At 45.4% G+C, this 25,619-nt stretch overlaps 2 protein-coding genes across 2 annotated transcripts; both read right to left on the minus strand.

Moving 5' to 3' along the window:
* Positions 1 to 3,312: 3,312 nt before the first annotated feature.
* LOC136644049 (macrophage metalloelastase-like) lies at positions 3,313 to 9,154 on the minus strand. Its single transcript, XM_066619544.1, has 5 exons — positions 9,032 to 9,154; positions 7,343 to 7,566; positions 6,593 to 6,738; positions 5,299 to 5,424; positions 3,313 to 3,515 (listed from the first exon to the last, which is right to left on the minus strand). The coding sequence occupies exons 1-5, from the start codon at positions 9,152 to 9,154 to the stop codon at positions 3,313 to 3,315; spliced, it is 822 nt and encodes a 273-aa protein (XP_066475641.1).
* A 1,391-nt stretch (positions 9,155 to 10,545) lies between these two features.
* LOC136644051 (matrix metalloproteinase-18-like) lies at positions 10,546 to 19,648 on the minus strand. Its single transcript, XM_066619546.1, has 5 exons — positions 19,476 to 19,648; positions 19,183 to 19,328; positions 17,813 to 17,938; positions 17,213 to 17,374; positions 10,546 to 10,700 (listed from the first exon to the last, which is right to left on the minus strand). The coding sequence occupies exons 1-5, from the start codon at positions 19,619 to 19,621 to the stop codon at positions 10,546 to 10,548; spliced, it is 735 nt and encodes a 244-aa protein (XP_066475643.1). The 5' UTR covers positions 19,622 to 19,648.
* Positions 19,649 to 25,619: the final 5,971 nt, after the last annotated feature.

Raw genomic sequence — 25,619 nt, forward strand, 5'->3', positions numbered from 1 at the left:
GCCTTTCTTAGATTACCCTTGGCCTCCTTCCTTGAGCAAACCTTCAGTGCTTCTCAACCTTCCTTTATAATTCTTGAATGTCTTGGTTTTCCCCTGCTTTGGGCAGTGGCGTTGCTATGGGGTGCAAGGGGTGTATGGGCTGGACATGGCGGTGACACCACTATTGGCCAAAATTTTTAAAAGTTTGCTATTTTTGAATAATACCATCATGTTATATACCAATCAATGTGTAATTTCATGCAGAATGCAATGAAACAAAACCCTGTTGAAATATCTCTATTCTATCAAAAGTTATAGCCCAAACCCAGCAGGCTGGGGCAATGGTGCATCACCACGCCCACCACCCAGGGCTTTGCCCCGCCTACTACCTGGGAGGAGGTCCTTCATAGGGGTGATGTGCTGGCATCCCACACCAGGTGACATGAACCCTAGTGATGCCACTGCGTTCAGGTATATTTCCTATTAACCTCACCCATTTCCACTAGCATCTATCTACGGGTTTTCTTTGTAGTCTACTGAATGCCCCGAGAACCTGAGTACTGGTAGTTCCAGAATTTGTCCTTTCAGTGTGACTGTCACTTTGTCATGGCGATCACTTCTCGAAATTACTTGCTGTCATTCATGGAGCTGTGGTTTCATTGCATCGTAAAACTGGACCATTGAACATCTTGATGGACAGAATGTGCGGCGGCAGTGAAGAAGGCCAATTCTATGCTTGGGATCATGAGAAAAGGTATTGAGAACAAAATGGCTAATATTATAATGCCGTTGTACAAATCGATGGTAAGTCCACGCCTGGAGTATTGTGTCCAGTTCTGGTCGCCGCATCTCAAAAAAGACATAGTGGAAATGGAAAAGGTGCAAAAGACAGCGACTAAGATGATTACTGGACTGGGGCACCTTCCTTATGAGGAAAGGCTACGGCGTTTGGGCCTCTTCAGCCTAGAAAAGAGGCGCGGGGGACACACACACATGATTGAGACATACAAAATTATGCAGGGGATGGACAGAGTGGATAGGGAGATGCTCTTTACACTCTCACATAACACCAGAACCAGGGGACATCCACTAAAATTGAGTGTTGGGAGAGTTAGTACAGACAAAAGAAAATATTTCTTTACTCAGCGTGTGGTCGGTCTGTGGAACTCCTTGCCACAGGATGTGGTGATGGCATCTGACCTGAGAAACACTGCTCTAGGCAAAGCACTGGAGGGAACCCACAATTCTAAATATGAAAGAATGACCTGTGAGAAACATCAGATTTGGCCCTTATGACTTCACTTAAATAGTATATGTGAGGGAAGAAAAAAAAAAGCCTAAAGGGACCAGGGTGTTACTACCACCATCGCCACCCTGCTTGGAGGTAAGGGTTTGGGGCAGACTTCCTGTGCCTCTGGTGCAACTTGCTGTCAGGTAGACCATGTCCTCACCTATTTTTGTGAAGAAACCCTGAAGAAACTGCTTATTGTGATTTGCATCCTCTGGTTTCCTCTCTTGTTCATCTCACGCATATATAATTCCCTCTAAGCGCACCATGACCAATGGACAAAGATCTCTTAATGCGCTTGTCTGCATACACATGTGGGTCCATTCCTATGTGTTCCTGAGCAGGCACAGGAATGAGATGTCATTAGAAAAATTGTAATTTTGATAGTGAGACGACACTCAAAGACTACTCCATCTCTGCCTATTCAGGTAAGTTACAGGCTGGCAAAGAATGGGGTGCCACAGAAGGAAGCCTCTCAGCTTACTGGGGATCTTAACCTGCCCAGCAACCTCTATCTTTGAGATAATGTTTTAAAATAACCTTTGTGAAGTAGCTCCTGTTCTCCTTCGAATTAGTCATTTTATAGAGGTTAATCTTCAATTTTGTGTGTATCATTTCACTTCACCATTTCCAATTCCATAAATTATTGCTGTTTTGCTTTATTTATTTTGCTGTTTTTATTTTAAAAAGCATACTTTTTTTGGTAATGAATATAAGTACACAATAGGGCTATTTTATTTCTTCTGGAATATTCCGTGAGGTTGTTCAGTTGGTCCTTTTCCCTGTATGCGAGAAAGAGGGACAAATGTAAACTAAAATTGCAGTTTAGAAAGAAATGAGAAAATGCTCACAGAAATCATTTCTGGCAAGAATGTCTTCAATGCAAAACCTAAGTGTTTTAACCTTTCTTGTGTTGTGTAGGCACCCTGACTATCCCCAGCTGTGACTGAGCAGGGTGAATTTAGAGGAAAACTCTAAGCAGTTCATTTCTTGGAATTGTTTACAGTTTTCCTCTGTGAGATCATGAGCATGTGTCAGCCAACCAAAGATATACTTCATGTATCTGATGGGCTTCCCAATGCTATGCTGGGCAAGCAGCGATGCTGGGTGTTGTGAAAGTGGCATAAAGTGTGGGGAGTAAGTGGCACCAGCAGGAAGGCCAGCACCATCCCGCAGGTGCCATATCTCGCCTGGCAGCCTTTGGGCAGGTGAGTACTGCACCGGACAACAGGGAGGCGGGAAGGGGTGTTTTGGGGAAGGAGGAGGACAGGTAGTGGGCAGTTCAGGCCTGAGAGGGGCCAGGCACAGTGGAGGAGGCCTCTGTCATATTCTATCTCCTGTCTTGGGCCTATCAGCCCTACACTCAACTACTTGGTTACATGCCAGCGATTTATCTTGTGCGGACCTGAGTAGCCCCACTGAGCAGGCTGGGGCTCAATACGGGATAAGGAAACAAATGTTCCCTTACCCCAGGAGACTTCCTGCCTGCTCAGTTCCAGCACAGGTTATAGTGTGAATCCAGTGGCCTCGCTGAGCCAGCATTAGATAAGACTGAACTGTTGGTTAGCTTAACAACCCAATCTTATTGAGTGCCTATGGCAGTAGATTTCATGATCCACTGCTCGAAGTCTTGGACCACTGTTGTAAAAGCTGTGACACTGTCATGCCACAGTAGAACTGCCAGCACAAATGGCTGGATGCCTCATGTGGTTCTCAGTGGCTCATCCAGCCCGTGCCAAGGTGGGTAAGGTGGTGGCAGGGGTGGGAGGGGAAGAATCTCAGTGGCCAAGGTGCACACCATGGTCCTATCTCCCTTTTCTCAGTTTGATACACTCCCTAAGGTTCCTTGGACATATACCAGCTAAATAGCTGGCATAGGTTTGGGGAGACCCATTGGCAGCTAGGGGCTTACAAAAAATTGTTTTGTCTTAGCAGTTTTTTTAAGGTCACTTTACTGCTTCTTTATAAAAATCTTTCAATATAATATTGCTATGCAGTTCGTGCTAATTTCACACACACACACACACACCCACCCACCCACCCACCTAATTTATCATAAGAAAATAACTTTTCCTAGTGAAATTACCATATAATCGCTGAATTCCTTGCCTATCATCCTTTGGAAGGTAGAAGTTCCTTGGGTTCTCATAGGAATAGGTAGGGTACATCAAAGCACCACGAACATTTGAATGACCCAGTCCTAAGGAATGACCAAATTCATGTGCAGCAACAAGGAAGAGATTGATTTCTGGAACACAAAAGAAGAAGAAGAAAAAGCTTTAAGCAGAGTGTTGTGCATAAATGGGCATAAGGTGGAAATGGGTAATTAATATTAGTAACATAACAAAAATGAACATATGGAATCTTGCATTTCCCTCCTTTGGTGTGGATTTAACTTGCATGGTGGACTACAATACTAATGGATCAATAGGTCTGTCATTTATTTCTGAAGAGGTGACCTGCAGTTCCAAACATTAAAGTCCTAAGCCACTTGCTAGGATGTCAGTTCCATTGCAATCAATAGGACTTCTGAAAATTCTGGATCAAATCAAAGAGTTGGAAGTCACTAATCAGGTCATCCAGTCCAACCCCTGCCTGTAGCAGGAAATCTCCTAGAGCACCTCCAGCAGCCGCCTGTTGAACCTCTACTTGAAGGTCTCCAATGAGGGAGAATCCACCATCTCCCTGAGCAACCTGTTCTACTGCCGAACCACCCTTATTTTCAAAAATTTCTTCCTGATGTCCAACTGGAATCTCCTCTCTTTAAAGAATGTCCCCCTGCCCTGAGGAGACATCCAGCGGCTGAAATTCTTGCTCAGGATACAGTGCTGGCTGTGCTCGCGCTGCTGCACCACTGCATGGGAATTTGTGCTGAATTGGGCTGCCCAGTGTTGTGAGGAACCTCGTAAAATGCTTTCCTGAAGTCAAGATAAATTACATCCAGAGCATCCCCAACTGTGCAGTGAGCTAGTAACCCGATCAAAACAGGAGATGAGATTTGTCTGGCCAGATTTATTTTTGATATGTTGGCTGTTATTAAATACTGAGTTGTTACCCAGATATGTGCAGACGGTATATTTTATAATTTGTTTTAATAACTTCCTCAGTATTAAAGTCGGACTGACTGGTCTGTAATTTCCTGGGTCTTCCTTTTCCCCCTTCGTTAGCCCACTTCAAGTCTAGTGGCACCTCCCCTGGCTTTCAAGATTTCTCAAAGATAATTGTCAGAGGCTGTGCAAGTACAACCACAAGTTCCTTTCCCACACTAGGATGATTCTTTTACCACTCTAGAATGCAGTTCATCTGGTCCAAGAAATAGGATCAGGTTATTTCTCTCATTTACTCTATGGAGCATGATTCACCTTATATGTATATGAATCACAGAGGAAGGGTTCCAAGGTTAGCTATATTTAGCCACTCCATTGGAAACAGCTGCACCATCTGCAACTGATGGTTGCAGAAATATACCTATCTTTGCATTACATTCTTCCCACATATGCTTGTCTGTCCTAGTAAGGCATGGTTGGTTCAGCATTTTTCTTTCACAAACAGTAGTATGTAAAATACTGCACAGTTTGGGAAAACATAACAGTTGCAGTCCGTGTGCTGCCCCAGACACAGAACTGCAACACACTGCTCCTCCCAGAAGATACTTATCCAGCTGTTTGGAGCTTTGCGTGATGTTCCCAAGTACTCTAGAAGTCTTCGGAGGCCTCCAGTACTGGTAAACAGTACTTCCAGTTTTTCGATGAAAACCGGAAGTACTGTTTAAGAGTCCTCAGAAGGCTTTTGGAGCACCTGGGCATGCAGCATGGGGATTTGCTGGCCCGCGGAATGGTGCCACTTCCACAGGGCCCACAGGTGTGATGCCTGAGGCTTTTTCCTCCCCAACCCTCCCCCAGGACTGCCATCAAAATATATTGTGGTTTGCATGCCCATGTACTACTGTTAATGCCTAATAAAATGAATACATGGCAGAACTGTAAATCAGAAAGAAAGGTGACCAGGTGTTTTTTATAGAGTAGATTTACCTCTGTTTGTTTCTGACCAGGTCTCATCCTCATCAAAGTGGGCATCTCCTCCTATGTCAGATCCAGGGGGAAAAGCATGGGCCAGAGTTCCACCTCTTCCATCAAAAGCAGCATAATCACCATGGGCTGGAAAGGAAAATACAGATATTAATGGTGCACAAGGGTCCCATCTTTACGAATGTTGTGTTCAGCATCTTGAAGTGAACAGCTTGTTCTTATTACATACACCAGGGGTGTCCAAAGTTTTTGGCAGGAGGGCCACATCATCTCTCTGACACTGTGTTGGGGGCCAGCAAAAAAAAAAGAATTAATTTACATTTAAGATTTGAATAATTTACACAGATTTACATAAATGAATATATTAAAGATGAACTTATATGATTGAATGAAGGTCTTGCAATAACTCAAGGCCTATAAAAGACCTTGCACAAAGCAAGGCTGGCCTGTCCTTTGCTGCCACTACTGCATCACAGACATGAAACAACAAGCAGTGGAGGGAGCCCTCAACCCACAGCTCACAGAGGTCAAACAGTCACCCTCAAGCTGAGAGCAGTTGCGTCGGGCCAGTGCGGGTTCCAACAAATCTCCAGAGGGCCAGAGGCTCATTGGAAACTGGGGGCTTCCTGGGGGCCGCATTGAGAGGCCTCGAGGGCCGCAAGTGGCCCCAGGGCCAGGGATTGGGCACCCCTGACATACACAGTAGCAACAAGTCTCAATCCATCTTCTCTGCATGGGCCTTTTTTGGGGGACCAGGTATTTAGCTCCTTGAGGAATTATAGATGTTAAAAGTACAGACCACCCAACTTGATCTGTGCATTAAACCCTGCCCCCAACATCCACCCCCTCCCTCTTGAACTGCCCACGATCCTCCCCTGTTCTGACCCACTGACTTATTGGCAGCAGTAAGGGACGAGGAGGGTCAGTAGTTATCAATTGCTTTCGTGATCATGGCCTACAACACAACAGATTTGTGTTTTGTGTGTTTTGTGCCAACTTTTGTGTCATCACTCCAGGACTTAACGCAGCCGGATGGTGAGATCTTTCAGGATAAGCCCAAGTAGGATAGAGCTGCCTGGCGTAATCAGTGCTGGTGATTTAACTCTGATGCACTCTTCCTCCAATGCCAAATCTTAAGCATTTTCCAAAGGGTATATTTAATCCAAGATTTAATACATTTGAAGCAGGTTTTTAATAGGTAGGAATATTTTAATTGCCTGTGTCCGACTCTCCTAACAGGTGTGAGAGAGAAATATGAAAATCAATGAGCATAACCAAACCAGCTAGACAGGCTTACCCCCGGAGGCGAAAAGAATTTCAATATCAGCAGGTCCAGTTGTTTTCCTGAACTGCAAGGGAGTCACATCGCTCCACACCTGCAAGGCCTTCTCTATGGCTCTGTCCACCTTGTCTTTAGACATGTCAGGGGTGTAGTTATTAATCCTTTGAACAACAAATATAATATATATCACATTTAGGAGCTGCCATTTTATTAGCAGCTAGCAGTGGCGTTGCTGGCGGGGGGTGCAGCTGTACCAGGTGATATGCACAAGGGGGGAACACAAAAAATTTTAAAATTTTGATATTTTTGAATAATATTATATATCATGTGATATGTAATTTCATGCAGAATGCAGTGAAACAAACCGCGTTGAAACATCTCTATTCTATCAAAAGTAATAGCCAAAAACCAGCGGGGGGTTGGGACAATGGTGCATCACCATGCCCACCACCTGTGATATTGCCCTGCCCACTGCATGGGAGGAGATCCATCAGGGGGGAGTGATGCGCTGGCCTCCCATACTGGGTGGTGCAAACCCTAGTGACGCCACTGGCAATTATCTAAAAGAGGGGTTGGCGAACTTTCAACTTTAGGGATCCTGGACCTTTCACAATTGTGTGGGAGAGAGAATTTCAGCAGGTGCAGTTTGTTATCTGTGAGATGACAAGCTGAACCTGCTGACATTCCCTCTTCTATACAACTGTTAAAGGTACAGGGCCAAAGCTGGAAGTTGGCCCACCCTCATCTAAAAGAAACACAACTAACCTGTAAGTCAACAAGTTTTTACGCCATCTTGGTGATCCTTGAAACGTACTGTATTCCAAGACATCAGGGACTCCACATCTAGGCTGGTCCATGACCTCGATAGTTTCTACATCTATTTTTCCTGTTACTTTCAAATGGAAGAATTTCTGCATTGCCTTGATTCGTTCTTCCAGGGTATGCTTGATGACTTTATCCACAACTGGAAAAAACCTGTCAAGATAAGCCTGAATAAAGAAGGGGATGGTGGGGGAAAAAAAGACAGCATGTTTATGAGCAAATTTTCCAACATTTCACAGATAGAGATATACTCATAAAAGTACTTTTATTAGTTTCCAGAAACAATTTTTTAAAAAGTGAAAATATTCTTTTCTTCTATATTCTTTTCACTTGTTTCCAGTTTAATAGTATTAATCATAGTAATAATATAAAGGCAGCTTATAAACAAATATTTAAACAACATATACATTCCTTAAAGAAAAGACAGGATTAATGGAAGCAGAACGGTCAAGTTAGAATAGAAGAGCTTTGGAAGGCCATCAGTCTCCTGCCGCGATCCAAAATGCTCTGGGGGATAGCATGTTGTACTTAAATTCAACCTGACTTAGAAGTCAACCTAAATAGCAATAACACATAATTTACACAGCGTATTTAAAGGGATTTGGATACACAACCTCAATCACCTCCTCATGCAACAATCGTGTAAGGTATGACAGTAACGTCTAGGTCTGTTACCTGACTAAAGAAATAGTTGATTCATTATATGAGTTATATATGGTGTCTTTTGTTTTTGGATGCTGGTTACTTAGGGTTATGTTCCTGCTGTGGCACATACATGCACCCAAAACTGACTCAAGACCTCTTGGTGCCTGAGGTAGCATGTCACCGGCTGTCCCCCTTACCTGGTGATGTGGCGGCTTCTGTGATGCTCTAGCCCACCATTTTTCTCTCCTTCACACTTCTGCTAGCAGACCCGATCTGCATAAATGAATCCATGGGTACAGGATCCACGGATACACCACCACCACCCCCGTACGGTACATTAAAACCTGAATTATGCATTTGTAAGAACTGAATGAAAAGTGGCTCTTGGAAAAAACTGAGTTTCAACAAGTTTAGCATGTATATAGTTATCTTTGGAGGACTCAAAGCACCTTATGTACACACAATGCACAATGATGAACATGCAGTCTGAGACACATTGGCCCAAATCCTAACCCACTTTCCAGCACTGGCATAGCAGTGCCAATGGGACATGTGCTGCATCCTGCAGTTGGGTGTCACTCATGGGGGCCTCCTCAAAGTAAGGAAATGTTTGTTCCCTTACCTCAGTGCTGCATTGCCCTTATGTTGGTGCTGGAAAGTGGGTTAGGATTGTGTCCATTGTTGTTGTTGTTGTTGCTGCTGCTACTACTACAGCAAATAATTATATACCAGCATATGCAACCCAAAAAGTTCACAAAGCAGTTCACAGAGCAAAATAAATAAATAAATAAATAAATAAATAAATAAATAAATTAGATAGATAGATAGATAGATAGATACTATGCTGGAGTAAATAGGGACAGTGGTGATCCTCTTCCTACTAAATGGAAATGGATCACGACTCTAAAAGGCTCCTCTTTGCTCAGGGGACAGCTGCTATCCAGCTATCCAGCATAACAGATCCCATTTTGATGGCTCCATACATACCGTTATGAATTTCAGATCCTCGAGCCTTGAAAGTGCAGGTCTGGAGATCAGCGGGAGAGGCAAAGGCAAGGCAAGGCTGCAGGGCAGCAAGATCACGGCGCAGAGGAACACAATGTGCCTCATGGTGAAAGTTATCTGTCTTGCGAGGATAAAATCTTTGGCCTTTGATGTCTCGAAGCCCAAGACAGTGGGCTTATATATTGTGATGTGAAAAATCCAGGTGACTCACTTAATCGCATTCACCTGCATGTCTGCACATATTTTTGCATTTTTTTTCCTCCAAGTGTCACAATTCCAAAGTAATCAGGAGGAAGCATTAAATGATTTCTATTTTTTTGGTTGTTGACATTTCCGCTGATGTCATACCAGAGCAGGAGGCATTTTGTTTCCCCTCCATCCCATCTTTTCTTTCATCTGCTAAAACCACAGGATATAGGGAAGTTGGCTTCTCAAAATGCAGCCAAGAAGTCTATTGTACAACCCTACCTTTTTTCACTTGCCCAATATTTGTTTGCCATTGAGATCCATTGCAACATTCTCAGCTCACTGCTCTCATGGCTAGAGAGCAGGTGACTTGTTCATAATTGACAGTACATGGTGCGGTTACAATTGCACAAGGTGTCACACTGATGATCTGTATAAAAGGTTTCTGTTGAAAGTCTTTTGTCTGAAAATCCACAGCCTAACAAACTGTTGCAAAGCTGGAAGGGCCTGGCTGGCATTGTTATGTAATAGCTTTTCTCTCAGGGCATCTTCACACTTCACAATTAAGGGCTCAATTCTATCCAGCTTTCCAGTGTCAGTGCCGCTGCGCCTATGGGTTATGCGCTGCTTCCTGTGTTGTGGAGACAGTCTAGGAGGCCTCCTCCAGGTATAGGAACATTTGTTCCCTTACCTCGGGGCTGCATTGCGGCTGACCCAATGCTGGAATGTTGGATAGGATTGGGCCCTGAATGGTGTGGAATAAATAAAAGTTATGTTAGTGCCCATAGCCATAGTCCATAGCCCACAGGCCAAGGCCCATAGCCAGGGAGACAGACCAGGGACAGACTGCACTTGCTCCCAGTGTGGAAGGGATTGTCACTCCCGAATCGGCCTTTTCAGCCACACTAGACGCTGTTCCAGAAATACCATTCAGAGCACGATACCATAGTCTTTTGAGACTGAAGGTTGCCAACTAGTTCAATGTTAGTGCTCCTTTCCCATATAGTGCTTGCTTATCCCACCATCTGCGGGTCCCCTTGTATACCTTGAACATAAGTAACTGTCTTACACCGATATGGGCCATTTGTCCATCTTGTCTCGGCTGACTGTCAACTGCTCTGCAGAGTGTCAGACAGAGGTAACCAGGGCACATACAGCTCAATTGTGCCCTGGTGCCCAGAGGAACAGCAGTGCCAACATCGCCACCACTGTATCCTATGGGTGCTGAGGCAACAGCCAGAGTCTCCTTGGGGGAAGGGAGCATTTGCACCCTTACCCGGGTAGAATGCAGCCGGCAGCAATGAGTCTCCTCAGATCTGCACCTGCTTTTGAGCGGACACAGACTCGAAGTGGCCCATGTTGGGGTTTCCGGCCAGGAAGGGAGTACAGGATATGGCTGCAGACTCTGCCACCATCTCTGCCCCCTTCCCATTAAAGCCATCAAAGCCAGTACCCAGCACCAGGTCTTGTGGCAGAAAATTCCACAAATTATTAGGTTATGAACCTGTGCTTTCTTTGGTCTCCTGTGAATCAACTGCTGATCAATTGCACTGGATGACCCCCGAATTCTAGTGTTATGATTATCCCCCTGTATAAAGGATTGACAGACTATCTGTCTGGTTCTGACAGATTATTCTCTTGGTAGGGAATAATCACCACCAGCCCCACATTATGTCATTGTCAGTTCTACTTATAGTAATTGGTTCATGTCAGAAGGGAGACCATGAAAGTTTCCCCCCAATATGACTGATCAGATGCTACTGCTGTCTTCCTTCTACCCAGGTTGCAAGTATAGCTATTAGAAGAGATGTTCCAGAGCCATAGCACCAAGTCTTGAGTCAGCAACCCCGCGATTCACGAGTCATCATCGCGTGCACTGTCACAACGCGACTTGTGAAAAATCTCAAGTCATTTTGACTTGACTCCAGAGTCATTTGAACAAATGAGTTAAGTCCTTGAGCAAAAAACAAACTAAAAAAGCCTTTCTCCTTCCCTCAAACCCCCATCCCCGCCTCTTGGAACCACTCACTCTCCTCCTCCCATGTCTGCTTCCAGATTCCAGAAGGCCAATTCTATGCTTGGGATCATTAGGAAGGGTATTGAGAACAAAATGGCTAGTATTATAATGCCGTTGTACAAATCGATGGTAAGGCCACACCTGGAGTATTGTGTCCAGTTCTGGTCGCCGCAACTCAAAAAAGACGTAGTGGAAATGGAAAAGGTGCAAAAGAGAGCGACTAAGATGATCACTGGGTTGGGGCACCTTCCTTATGAGAAAAGGCTACAGCGTTTGGGCCTCTTCAGTCTAGAAAAGAGGCACCTGAGGGGGGACATGATTGAGACATACAAGATTATGCAGGGGAAGGACAGAGTGAATTGAGAGATGCGCTTTACACTCTCACATAACTCTGGAACCAGGGGACATGCACTAAAATTGAGTGTTGGGAGAGTTAGGACAGACAAAAGAAAATATTTCTTTACCAACTGTAATTGGTCGGTGGAACTCCTTGCCACAGCATGTGGTGATGGCATCTGGCCTAGATGCCTTTAAAAGGGGATTGGGCAAGTTTATGGAGGAAAAATCCATTACAGGTTACAAGCCATAATGGGTATGTGCGACCTCCTGATTTTAGAAATGGGCTACGTCAGATGCAAGGGAGGGCACCAGGATGCAGGTCTCTTGTTATCTGGTGTGCTTCCTGGGCATTTGGTGGGCCACTGTGAGATGCAGGAAGCTGGACTAGATGGGCCTATGGCCTGATCCAGTGGGGCTGTTCTTATGTTCTTATTGCTCACGAGGTCTTTTGGGGCAATGCAGGAAGCGATCGGGGGGGGGGGGGTAAACAAGCAAGCACACACACAAGAGAGTCAGGATTCATGTCTATATGAGTCACAACTCAAGACTTCAAGTCTCAAGTCCCCATCTCTGGCTATTAGGCTAGCAAGTTTTTGTGTTTGTCAATCTAATGCCTTGAAGTAGCATAGCTAGTAGGGGTGGGCAAAATGATAAATACTGCAAGTGTCGCAACGTGCCAGGTAAGTGGCCCCTCCCACTCGCCATCAGAGCCATTCTGGTCATGAACCAACTTGACTCAATATAAGCCGTGAAATATATGCATTAATAAAACCTCAGTTTCAGTGTTTTCATTGGGTATACACCTCCTTTAGAGCAGTGGTTCCCAAGCTTCAGGAGCTTGCAGACCACTGAGGCAAAAATTGGAATTGTCATGGACCACATGCAGCTATGGGTGGTCTGGCCTCTGCCCTTTCTGGTGGTCTGTCTCCCAAGCTCTTCCCAACACACCATCAGAGAGGACAGAGGATGGACTGCCCACAGCCTCAGCTGACCTTAAGCGGTTGTGGTTGTGGGTGGTCTTCACCCTCTTTGGTGGTCTGTGAAAGATTGCTTGGCAAAACACTTGAAGTGCTCAAAGGTGATTTTTCTTTTCCTGGTTCTTTGCAGATAGCTTCTCAGGGTCTTGCGGATCACCTGTCGTCCACGGACCACAGGTTGCAAATCAGTGCTTTAGAGAAAGCCAAGCAGTGACCATTTCTTGTGTATCGATAACCTTTGAACAACCTTGCAAAAACCAGACAGTTTTATCTTCTCACAAGCTCTCTGAAACTCTGTGAGAGAGCTTGGAAAACCCCTCCTTCATGAGGAAGTTGTGGTGATGAAGTTGCTTTATAAAGAATAAAGAATGCACCATTCAGTTTCGGCGATTTTAAAGAAGTTAATGGTTAATGGTCTAACTTTAAATCATTCAATAGTCTGTTATTAATTATTGCCGTGATCTGTTCACTGATCTGTGTGCTGTTTAACATCTTTATCAGTTAGGAGAAATGACTTAACAAAACTCTACAATGGTGAATTGTTGTTGTCTTTCCATCAAAACAAAGGTGTGCTTAGATGCGCCGCGGTCATGGCAGGGTTCCCTGATGCTCAGCCCTTCTGCGTAAGAAGGAAATAATGTCGGGAGCTGTGTGTAGGTTTCCATGTGTGATAACTGCAAATGTGTGCATCTCTATGTTCACAACAAAATTATCACCCAAACGAACAGGTGAGTTTGTATTGCAGAAATATACATGGGGAATTTAATTGTTTGTTTTGATTTGATTTGTATCCCACCTTTTAACAACAATGTCCAGATGGTTGACATATCAAATGCTGATATCCAAAATAGCAGTGTTTCTCAAACTGTGGGACGGGACCCAGTAGGTGGGTTGTGAGCCAATTTCAGGTGGATCCCCATTCATTTCACTATTTTATTTTAATTAGACTTGATACTGCCATGGTATGTGACTGCATTTGCAAAAGTACAGATCTGTACTTTTAACAGGCTACTGTGTAGATGCTCTTAATGATAGTCACTGGGACTTACTCCTGGGTAAGTGTGGCCTAGGATTGTTAAAAATTTTCCTGCTTGTTGATGTCATTTCCGGTCATGACCTCACTTCGGGTGGGTCCTGACAGATTCCCATTCTAAAAAGCAAGTCCTGGTGCTAAAAGTGTGAGAAACACTGCAATATAGAATAGAAACAGCATTCAATATTCATGGTGGCTCTGGTGTTGTTAGACGGCTGCATTTTTGCAGGGTTGGATTCTAGCTAGGACTTCTGTGACTGGTAGACGTTCTGTTTGCACAAGGGAGGAGGGATGAGTTCCATCCATCCTCTGCCGCCCTCCTGAAACTGCCAGGAGCAGGGGAAAACAGTTTGTATTGATGTTTGCTATACATTAACGATTAACATAGAAACATTAACTTATTTCCTTACTTCAGTTGATACTAAGTTCAACCCTTGTATATGTATATTGTAGTGAACATTTCAAGTGAGAATCATGGTGGTTTCCTAACCCCTTATGTCAGTACTTTCCAGCACTGACATAAGGGCAGTGCAGCTCCAAGGTAAGAGAACAAACAATCCCTTACTTTGAGGAGGACTCCGTGAGTGACACCCAACTGTAGGGTGCAGCACACATCCCATTGGCACCGCTATGCCAGTGCTGGAAAGCACTGACATAAGGGGTTAGGATTGCACCCTTAGAGAAATATTTGTCCTGGGGGGTGCCATATTGTCCCCTGTAGTGCCACCTAGGATCTCTCTGGGTCTCTACCTATTATTGCAATTTTCAATCAGTGTGCTGCGGCACATTGGTGTGCCTCAAATAGTCCACAGGTGTGCTGCAGGAGTTTGGTGGAGGGGGTCACTAATAAGTAGGGCCACTGGGGGATGTGAGCCCCCCCACTGGTACTGCAGTGTGCCTTGTCAATTGTAAAAAACCTGATGGTGTGCCTTGATAATGTCAGTGCGCTGTGAGATGAAAAAGGTTGGGAAATTGCTGATCAGTTGTTAAAGCCCTGCTATAAACTGATCACCTGGGCAATCTCAGGATGTGTTTGTTGTATAGATGGACATAAAGTGGGAGAATTTCAACTCTGCCCCAAGAAAGCACCCTCTAAGAGCTTTATATGGTCATAATGCTTAATACGTGTGCTGAGGGCTCACATAAAATGCTGCGACACCAAATTTTACTTGAGTTTATGACACTTTACTGGATGATAAAGAAATTCTTCAAAAACAAATACGACCAGCATAAAAAAATAATACATCACTTTTTCCCCTTCAAAATATGATTCTTCAAGGGTTTCATTTTCTCATTCCTGTGAAAGAGATATATAGATATTGTTGAGGAGACAATTAAAAAAAAGATTTCTCTAAAGAAATAAGAAACCACACAAGGATGTGGCCACACAAGAGAACTGCAACTGGGGGCCCAATCCTGTCCAATTTTCCAGCACCGGTACACCCACAATGCAACCTTAAAGTAAGGAAACAAATGCTCCCATACCATGCCTCTGTGAATGCCTCCCCAGCGCACGATGCAGTGCACGCCCCATTGGCACAGGTGCACCGGCACTGGAAAATTGGATAGGATTGGGCCCTGGGACAGTCAAGGAAAGTCAGTGATGGCTTAGGGCACAATCCTGTGCTGCATCCTGCAGTTGGGTGTCACTCACGGAGGCCTTCTCAAAGTAAGGGAATGTTTGTTCCCTTACCTCAAAGCTGCATTGCCCTTATGAAAGTGCTGGAAAGCACTGACATAAGGGCTTAGGATTGCAGTCAAATAAATGTTTGGATTGCTTGAGAGCCGCAGGCAGTGGGACCACCAAATATGTCCATAATAAAAGTACATTTTAGCTTGTTTTGTCAGATGGCAGATGCTGCCATTGGTTATGGAGTTGTAAACCTTCACAACCTCCAAGATAGGTTTCTTCAAACTACAGCCCAAGGCTGGATCGGGCTGTAGTTTGGAGAAAGCCCTCTCCAGCATGAATGAAGCTTATTCTTCTACTGCACTGCTCCTTGATTGAGACATACAAAATTATGCAGGGGATGGACAGAGTGGATAGAGAGATGCTCTTTACACTCTCACATAACACCAGAACCAGAGGACATCCACTAAAATTGAGTGTTGGAAGAGTAGGACAGACAAAAGAAAATATTTCTTTACTCAGTGTGTGGTTGGTCTGTGGAACTCCTTGCCACAAGGTGTGGTGATGGCTTCTGGCCAGGATGCCTTTAAAAGGGGATTGGATCAATTTCTGGAGGAAAGTCCGTCACAGGTTACAAGGCATGATGGGTATGTGTATCCTCCTGGTTTTGGAAATAGGCTACCTCAGAATGCCAGATGCAAGGGAGGGCACCAGGATGCAGGTCTCTTGTTGTTTTGTGTGCTCCCTGAGGCATCTGGTAGGCCACTGTGAGATACAGGAAGCTGGTCTAGATGGGCCTTTGGCCTGATCCAGCAAGGTGGCTCTTATGTTTAATGTCTACTGCCTCAGCTATAGAATTATTGTAGACTGCAAATAGAACTGAGCAATCCTGATGAAGAATAGAAACAGCGGAGGTAACAAAAGCACAGAACATGACAGCTTTACCCCAAGCCACTGGAAGTAAAAGAGGGGTTTGATCAACGCTACAGTCATCAAAGCCAACCACACTGAACAAACTTATTGGCAGCTCAGGCCTATATATGTTTATTCAGAGGTGCCCCCACTTCATTTAACAGGGCTTATGCTTCCAAAAGCCATGATGTGCATGTACAACCTCGTGGTTTTAGAAATGGGCTATGTCAGAATGCCAGATGCAAGGGAGGGCACCAGAATGAGGTCTCTTGTTATCTGGTGTGCTCCCTGGGGCATTTGGTGGGCCGCTGTGAGATACAGGAAGCTGGACTAGATGGGCCTATGGCCTGATCCAGTGGGGCTGTTCTTATGTTCTTATGTTCCTTATCTGTTGCCCCAAGCTTCTTCCAAAGTTGCACTGGGCAGCTGCTTCAGTTGCCCATTGCCCCAGCAGGCTTTGTGCTCCAATATCAGAGTGGAAACAGCTGGTCAGAGTGACTTTGGAAGAAGATTGGGGTGAAAGATAATTAGCAGCGCAGCAGAACGGTAAGCTCCATTCCTGCCGGGGAGGGCTATTCCAGTGAGCAAACTTGAGTTTGGAGACTGCTGCCCTAGAGTACCGGTTATCATTGCACCTTTTCTATCTATCTATGAGCCTTCATCTAGGACTAAATTATCAGTAACAACCTCCGTTGTCCCAATTAAAAAACAGACTCCTGTGGCAGCCAATTTTGCTCCAATTACTGTGACCTTTTGCTTTGCACCACCTATTACTGTGTGCTGCATGTGACAATACCATCATTGGACAGATGTCTTGTTAGCTCCCGTTCATTCCCTTACTCCACACTGTGCACACACACACACACACACACACACACCAGGTGATGAGCACCACCTTAGACAACAATGCTATCAATGTGCTGGTAGATGCAGCTATGTATGTGGCTAGAGGAGATCTACATGCAGAATCTGAGCACAGGTCTCCTATGCTAGATTGGGGCCAGTGAAATTGGTTGGGGGGGGCAAATGTAACTTCTCATGAGAAACAGAATCTTAACACTGAAATTACCATATAATCTCTGTATTCTTTGCTTATCATCATTTGGGAGGCGGAAAGTTTTTGGGTCTACGTAGGAATAGGTCGGATACATCAAGGCACCACGGACATTGGAATGTTCTAGTCCCAAGGAATGACCAAATTCATGCGCAGCAACAAGAAAGAGGTTTACCTCTAAAACACAAAAGAAGAAAAAAGAGAAAAGGGATAAAGTTGAGTGTTGTGTATAAATGTACATATGGTACCTTGCTTTTCTTCAGAAATCTAATAGTTAAGTTTATCTTATCCCATGGACTAACAATTTTCTTCCATATATAAAGCTGTATATATGAGATTTCTGAAAAGGAGCTTAGATAATGCTGAACTATAAAAAAACAACACAACTTAGAATGCAACCCTATGCTTGTCTACTCAGAAGTAAGACCAATTGTATTCAATAGGGTTTACTCCCAGGAAAGTATGTATAGGATTGCAGTGAAAGAAGCATATATTCTACCCAGGATTCTACTCATAAATATTCTTTTAGAAGAAGCCAGTGTTAGAGAAGACACATGGACTGGTGGTCTGACCTGATAAGACTGTTACTTATACACTTCTTAAGGAATGGCTTACCTCTGTTGTATTCTGACCACCGCTCACTCTCATCAAAGTGGGCATCTCCTCCAATGCCTGGGCGAGGGAAAAAAGCATGTGCCAATGTTTGCCCTCTTCCATCAAAAGGAACACCATCAGAATGAGCTATGTTCGAAAGGAAACAGTTATTGAAAATATCTGCATGTCAGTTGGGTTTCTTAGATAGTCCCTTCACTCACTGAATAGTTTACTGCCCATAATATAGTAGAGGGCTGGAGCTCAGTGGGAGATCCTGTACTTTGCATACAGAAGGACCCAGGTTTGATCCCTGGTATCTCTAAGTTGGTCTGGGAAGGACCCTTGTTTGTCATGCGTGACTGGCATGACTTTTGCTGCATCCGGGGGGGGGGGATTTTTGGCTGCTAGAGGTCTCCTTGGGGTTAGGGGCCATTTGACCCCTTGCCCCAGGATAAGCAGTAGCCACAATGGGTCAACTTGTACATGCACCATTGATATCGCTAGTGCAAGTCCACGTTGATCCATGCAGGTGGATCAGACCTGGGAAAGGTGTTTGGATATGGCATGTGCCCCTTTCCGCTCCCAGGCCCAATTTGCAAACACCCTTCCACCATTGCTGCCCTCCCCTTCTCTGCCCTGTTCAACCCTCAACCAGGGCCTCTGAGAGGAATTTTATCAGGGGGTACAAAGTTTCTTTTGGACCCCTTCTCAAAGGGGAAGGGGGCAATGGGGCAGGCAGAACAGGGGGCAAAATAAGGCAGAGGGAAGGTGCTGACAGCCAGAATAGTCTTTGGAACCCAGGTCTACCAGACTTCTTGATGCAGAGCCCAGGTCTACCTGACCATGCAGCATTGGCAGCTAGATAAAGTTATTTGGAAAACCAAACACAGTCCCACGTCTCTCTAAAATCTTTGAAATATAGAAAATCCATTGCAAAAATATAGCATAATTGTATTTAGGGTCACACTAGAATGGACAGTGTCCCGTGTGCACCAAAATGAACTTCCGCAGCAGCTATAGTCCCGCAACTGCGTTCCTGAGCGCCTATACACTCCTTCATGGTTTTCGGATCCACACGCCGAAGAGCGACTGTAGCAGGCCAGTTTGCTCCCAGATTTGACACTATGTTAAGGAGGGTCATGGATGCATTTCTAGGCCCGGTGTGTGTGGCTTGCAGCAGCAGTTACCACTACTTGCCTGTGGCAACCAGCGAGTTCAGGTGAGACTGGAAAACGTAAGATCCTAGGAATTTCTGGGCCCCCTCTTTTGTCTCCTGGGTCCCCTTACTGATCCTGGGTCCAGAGTACAAATTACCCCCTTTACCCCCTCTCCTAGGCCCTGCCCTCAACCCTACCATCCTATTTGTGGTGATAAATAAAAGGTAAGCTTACCACCATAGGCGAACAAAATTTCAATATCAGCAGGTCTTGACGTTTTTCTGAACTGAAGTGGGGTCACATTGCTCCACACCCTGAATGCCTGTTCTATTATCTGGTCCACTTTCAATCGAGGCAGGTCAGGGGTATAGTTGTTAATCCTTTGAGCAAAACAGTAAAATAAAATGTTAATATTTAAGAAAAGCACTGCTCTAATGATTAATCCCTTTGAACAATGCAGTACAACAAAATATTAGTATTCAGGAAAAGCACAGCTGTTATTTCCAAAAAGCTGAACTGTAACCCACCTGTAAGTCAGCACTTTCTTTTCCCATCGTGCTACATATTTGTGCTGTTTGGTGACATCTGGGACTCCGCACCGAGGCTGCTCCATCACTTTCATAGTATCTTCATTGATTTTTCCCGTTACAGTTAGATGGAAGAACTTCTGCATTTCTTTTATTCGTTCTTCCAGGTTAGGACCAGCTGCTTTATTGAAGGATGGGAAGTACTTGTCGAGGTAAACCTAGATAATGAAGTAAAATTACCACTGTAGAATAATATTTAAGAATTGTTTGCATTTGTAGTTAGTGTAATTAGTCTGTGGAACTCCTTGCTACAGGATGCGGTGATGGCATTGGCCTTGATGCCTTTGAAAGGGGATTGGACTAATTTCTGGAGGAAATTTGTTCACAGGTTACAAGCCACGAGAGGTATATGCAGCCTCCTGATTTTAGAAGTAGGCTACCTCAGAATGCTAGATGCAAGGAAGTCACCAGGATGCAGGTCTCTTGCTATCTTGTGTGCTCCCTGAGACATCTGGGGGGGGGGAGGCACTGTGAGATCTAGGAAGCTGAACCAAATGAGCCTTTGGCCTGATCTAGTGGGGCTCTTCTTATGCTCTTATGTACGTGCTTTCTGGGTGTGTGTAAAATGCTTCAACTCTACCATCTTGACAGAATCCTTACCACAACCATGTAAGTATTACTATCTCCATATAGCAGCTGAGACTGAGAGGGAGTAGCGTACCTAGGGTCACTTAGAGCCCAATCCTATCCAACTTTCCATCACTGGTGCAGCAGCAATGCAGCCCTGAGGTAAGGGAAAAAAATGTTCCCGTACCTTGAGGAGGCCTCCACCATGGGAAGCAGTGCATGCCCCATTGGCACAGCAGCCCCAGCACTGGAAAACTGGATAGGATTGGGCCCTTAGTGAGCTCATGACAAAGGTTCAACATTGACTGGGGAAATTCACAGCTCAGTCTCTTACAGCCCAATCTCCCCTCCCCACCCCTGCTGCCAAAATAGACATAATAATGGAAGCCATGTCAACTCCATTCATGAATAAAGTAGGGGATGAGGAGTTTTATTTAGTTTGCACTGAACATTCTCACAAAACGAAATTTCAAGGTGAAGCACTTGAGGATTCTCAAGGGCAACCGGTCAAGTTGCTATTAGACAAATGAAATTTCTCAGTGGGCTTTTCCATTTTCCTAGAGATGCATGGATGAGAGGAGATGAGCCTTGCCCCTCATCATGTCCTCATGCTCAGTTGCTCCAGTTCCATTCTTCCAGTCCTGATAGTGGTAGTGGGTTGAGAGAAGTGAAAAGAACCTGGGGTTAGAAACCTTCAGAAAATAAGATATGGGAAGGAGGTCATTCACCCACATACCCTTTTCAAGACATAAGAACATAAGAACATAAGAACAGCCCCACTGGATCAGGCCATAGGCCCATCTAGTCCAGCTTCCTGTATCTCACAGCGGCCCACCAAATGTCCCAGGGAGCACACCAGATAACAAGAGACCTCATCCTGGTGCCCTCCCCTACATCTGGGATTCTGACTTAACCCATTCCTAAAATCAGGAGGTTGCGCATACTCATCATGGCTTGTACCCCATAATGGATTTTTCCTCCAGAAACTCGTCCAATCCCCTTTTAAAGGCGTCTAGGCTAGACGCCAGCACCACATCCTGTGGCAAGGAGTTCCACAGACCGACCACGCGCTGAGTAAAGAAATATTTTCTTTTGTCTGTCCTAACCCGCCCAACACTCAATTTTAGTGGATGTCCCCTGGTTCTGGTATTATGTGAGAGTGTAAAGAGCATCTCCCTATCCACTGTCCATCCCCTGCATAATTTTGTATGTCTCAATCATGTCCCCCCTCAAGCGTCTCTTTTCTAGGCTGAAGAGGCCCAAACGCCGTAGCCTTTCCTCATAAGGAAGGTGCCCCAGCCCCGTAATCAGCTTAGTCGCTCTCTTTTGCACCTTTTCCATTTCCACTATGTCTTTTTTGAGATGCGGTGACCAGAACTGGACACAATACTCCAGGTGTGGCCTTACCATCTATTTGTACAACGGCATTATAATACTAGCCGTTTTGTTCTCAATACCCTTCCTAATGATCCCAAGCATAGAATTGGCCTTCTTCACTGCCGCCGCACATTGGGTCGACACTTTCATCGACCTGTCCACCACCACCCCAAGATCTCTCTCTATGCGAATGCCCGAAGTCTACGAGCAAAGGTGGGAGAACTGGAATGTCTGGTGACAAGGGAAAATATTGACATAGTGGGCATAACGGAAACCTGGTGGAATGCGGAGAATCAGTGGGATACCGCAATCCCGGGCTATAAACTCTACAGGAGGGACAGGCAGGGGCATGTTGGAGGTGGGGTGGCCCTTTATGTTAAGGAAGGGATAGAATCCAGCAAAGTAGAGATTGAAGGTGGGTCCGACTCCACCGTAGAATCTCTGTGGGTTAAATTACCAGGCTTGTGCAGCGATGTAATACTGGGGGTGTGCTATCGTCCTCCAGACCAGAAATCTGATGTGGACCTTGAAATGAGGAAACAGATCAGGGAGGTGACAAGGAAGGACAGGGTTGTAATCATGGGGGACTTCAATTATCCTCATATTGACTGGGTCAATTTGTGTTCTGGTCACGATAAGGAAACCGGATTTCTTGACGTGCTAAATGACTGTGGCTTAGATCAGCTAGTCAAGGAGCCCACCAGAGGACAGGTGACTCTGGATTTAATTTTGTGCGGTACGCAGGACCTGGTTAGAGATGTAAACGTTACTGAGCCATTGGGGAACAGTGATCATGCTGCAATCCGTTTTGACGTGCACGTTGGGGGAAGAATACCAGGCAAATCTCTAACAAAAACCCTTGACTTCCGACGGGCGGACTTCCCTCAAATGAGGAGGCTGGTTAGAAGGAGGTTGAAAGGGAGGGTAAAAAGAGTCCAGTCTCTCCAGAGTGCATGGAGGCTGCTTAAAACAACAGTAATAGAGGCCCAGCAGAGGTGTATACCGCAAAGAAAGAAGGGTTCCACTAAATCCAGGAGAGTGCCCGCATGGCTAACCAGCCAAGTTAGAGAGGCTGTGAAGGGCAAGGAAGCTTCCTTCCATAAATGGAAGTCTTGCCCTAATGAAGAGAATAAAAAGGAACATAAACTGTGGCAAAAGAAATGTAAGAAGGTGATAGGGGAGGCCAAGCGAGACTATGAGGAACGCATGGCCAGCAACATTAAGGGGAATAATAAAAGCTTCTTCAAATATGTTAGAAGCAGGAAACCCGCCAGAGAAGCGGTTGGCCCTCTGGATGGTGAGGGAGGGAAAGGGGAGATAAAAGGAGACTTAGAGATGGCAGAGAAATTAAACGAGTTCTTTGCATCTGTCTTCACGGCAGAAGACCTCGGGCAGATACCGCTGCCCGAACAGCCCCTCCTAACCGAGGAGTTAAGTCAGATAGAGGTTAAAAGAGAAGATGTTTCAGACCTCATTGATAAATTAAAGATCAATAAGTCACCGGGCCCTGATGGCATACACCCAAGGGTTATTAAGGAATTGAAGAATGAAGTTGCAGATCTCTTGACTAAGGTATGCAACTTGTCCCTCAAAACAGCCACAGTACCAGAAGATTGGAGGATAGCAAATGTCACGCCTATTTTTAAAAAGGGAAAGAGGGGGGACCCGGGAAACTATAGGCCGGTCAGCCTAACATCCATACCGGGTAAGATGGTGGAATGCCTCATCAAAGATAGGATCTCAAAACACATAGATGAACAGGCCTTGCTGAGGGAGAGTCAGCATGGCTTCTGTAAGGGTAAGTCTTGCCTCACGAACCTTATAGAATTCTTTGAAAAGGTCAACAGGCATGTGGATGCGGGAGAACCCGTGGACATTATATATCTGGACTTTCAGAAGGCATTTGACACGGTCCCTCACCAAAGGCTACTGAAAAAACTCCACAGTCAGGGAATTAGAGGACAGGTCCTCTGGTGGATTGAGAACTGGTTGGAGGCCAGGAAGCAGAGAGTGGGTGTCAATGGGCAATTTTCACAATGGAGAGAGGTGAAAAGCGGTGTGCCCCAAGGATCTGTCCTGGGACTGGTGCTTTTCAACCTCTTCATAAATGACCTGGAGACAGGGTTGAGCAGTGAAGTGGCTAAGTTTGCAGACGACACCAAACTTTTCCGAGTGGTAAAGACCAGAAGTGATTGTGAGGAGCTCCAGAAGGATCTCTCCAGACTGGCAGAATGGGCAGCAAAATGGCAGATGCGCTTCAATGTCAGTAAGTGTAAAGTCATGCACATTGGGGCAAAAAATCAAAACTTTAGATATAGGCTGATGGGTTCTGAGCTGTCTGTGACAGATCAGGAGAGAGATCTTGGGGTGGTGGTGGACAGGTCGATGAAAGTGTCGACCCAATGTGCGGCGGCAGTGAAGAAGGCCAATTCTATGCTTGGGATCATTAGGAAGGGTATTGAGAACAAAACGGCTAATATTATAATGCCGTTGTACAAATCGATGGTAAGGCCACACCTGGAGTATTGTGTCCAGTTCTGGTCGCCACATCTCAAAAAAGACATAGTGGAAATGGAAAAGGTGCAAAAGAGAGCGACTAAGATGATTACGGGGCTGGGGCACCTTCCTTATGAGGAAAGGCTACGGCGTTTGGGCCTCTTCAGCCTAGAAAAGAGACGCTTGAGGGGGGACATGATTGAGACATACAAAATTATGCAGGGGATGGACAGAGTGGATAGGGAGATGCTCTTTACACTCTCACATAATACCAGAACCAGGGGACATCCACTAAAATTGAGTGTTGGGCGGGTTAGGACAGACAAAAGAAAATATTTCTTTACTCAGCGTGTGGTCGGTCTGTGGAACTCCTTGCCACAGGATGTGGTGCTGGCGTCTAGCCTAGACGCCTTTAAAAGGGGATTGGACGAGTTTCTGGAGGAAAAATCCATTATGGGGTACAAGCCATGATGTGTATGCGCAACCTCCTGATTTTAGGAATGGGTTAAGTCAGAATGCCAGATGTAGGGGAGAGCACCAGGACGAGGTCTCTTGTTATCTGGTGTGCTCCCTGGGGCATTTGGTGGGCCGCTGTGAGATACAGGAAGCTGGACTAGATGGGCCTATGGCCTGATCCAGTGGGGCTGTTCTTATGTTCTTATGTTCTTATGTTCTTATGTTCTCTCTCCTGATCTGTCACAGACAGCTCAGAACCCATCAGCCTATATCTAAAGTTTTGATTTTTTGCCCCAATGTGCATGACTTTACACTTACTGACATTGAAGCGCATCTGCCATTTTGCTGCCCATTCTGCCAGTCTGGAGAGATCCTTCTGGAGCTCCTCACAATCACTTCTGGTCTTTACCACTCGGAAAAGTTTGGTGTCGTCTGCAAACTTAGCCACTTCACTGCTCAACCCTGTCTCCAGGTCATTTATGAAGAGGTTGAAAAGCACCGGTCCCAGGACAGATCCTTGGGGCACACCGCTTTTCACCTCTCTCCATTGTGAAAATTGCCCATTGACACCCACTCTCTGCTTCCTGGCCTCCAACCAGTTCTCAATCCACGAGAGGACCTGTCCTCTAATTCCCTGACTGTGGAGTTTTTTCAGTAGCCTTTGGTGAGGGACCGTGTCAAACGCCTTCTGAAAAGACACCCCCCCCCCCAATGTTTTATACATGAATAAGGTCAATACATGAATAAAGAAACATGGCTACTGTTTTCAAGTCTTATGTGGCGACGTGTTGGGTAAATAAGACCAACATGCTCCATAACTTTTAAAAGTTAGGGTTTATGTATTTGCCATAACCACAAATAGCATAATTCAGATTGATGCATAGTCTGAAGGCATGTGAGACAGCCACCTAGCTGAAGTTAAGCAGGTCTAACAGCCCAATCCTAAGCTGCCTGGCATCCAGACTCTCCCCCCTCCAGCCCTGGTTCCTCTCCCCTCCACACCCTCCCTCTGCCTTGGAATGCCTGTGCACAATGCCCGTCACTTACCTCTCCACCGCCAGGAGCTCCTCTGTTGCTCTGGGTGGTGTGTGGGGGGCTTCAGGCTGGCACTGGGTTCAGTGCGGACTGGTGTTGAGCCAGCACCAATGCTGATCTGGCGTTGAGTGTTGTGGCGTGCATTATGGCACA

This window comes from Tiliqua scincoides, chromosome 3, assembly GCF_035046505.1.
Source record: "Tiliqua scincoides isolate rTilSci1 chromosome 3, rTilSci1.hap2, whole genome shotgun sequence".
In the NCBI taxonomy this organism is placed as follows: domain Eukaryota; kingdom Metazoa; phylum Chordata; class Lepidosauria; order Squamata; family Scincidae; genus Tiliqua; species Tiliqua scincoides.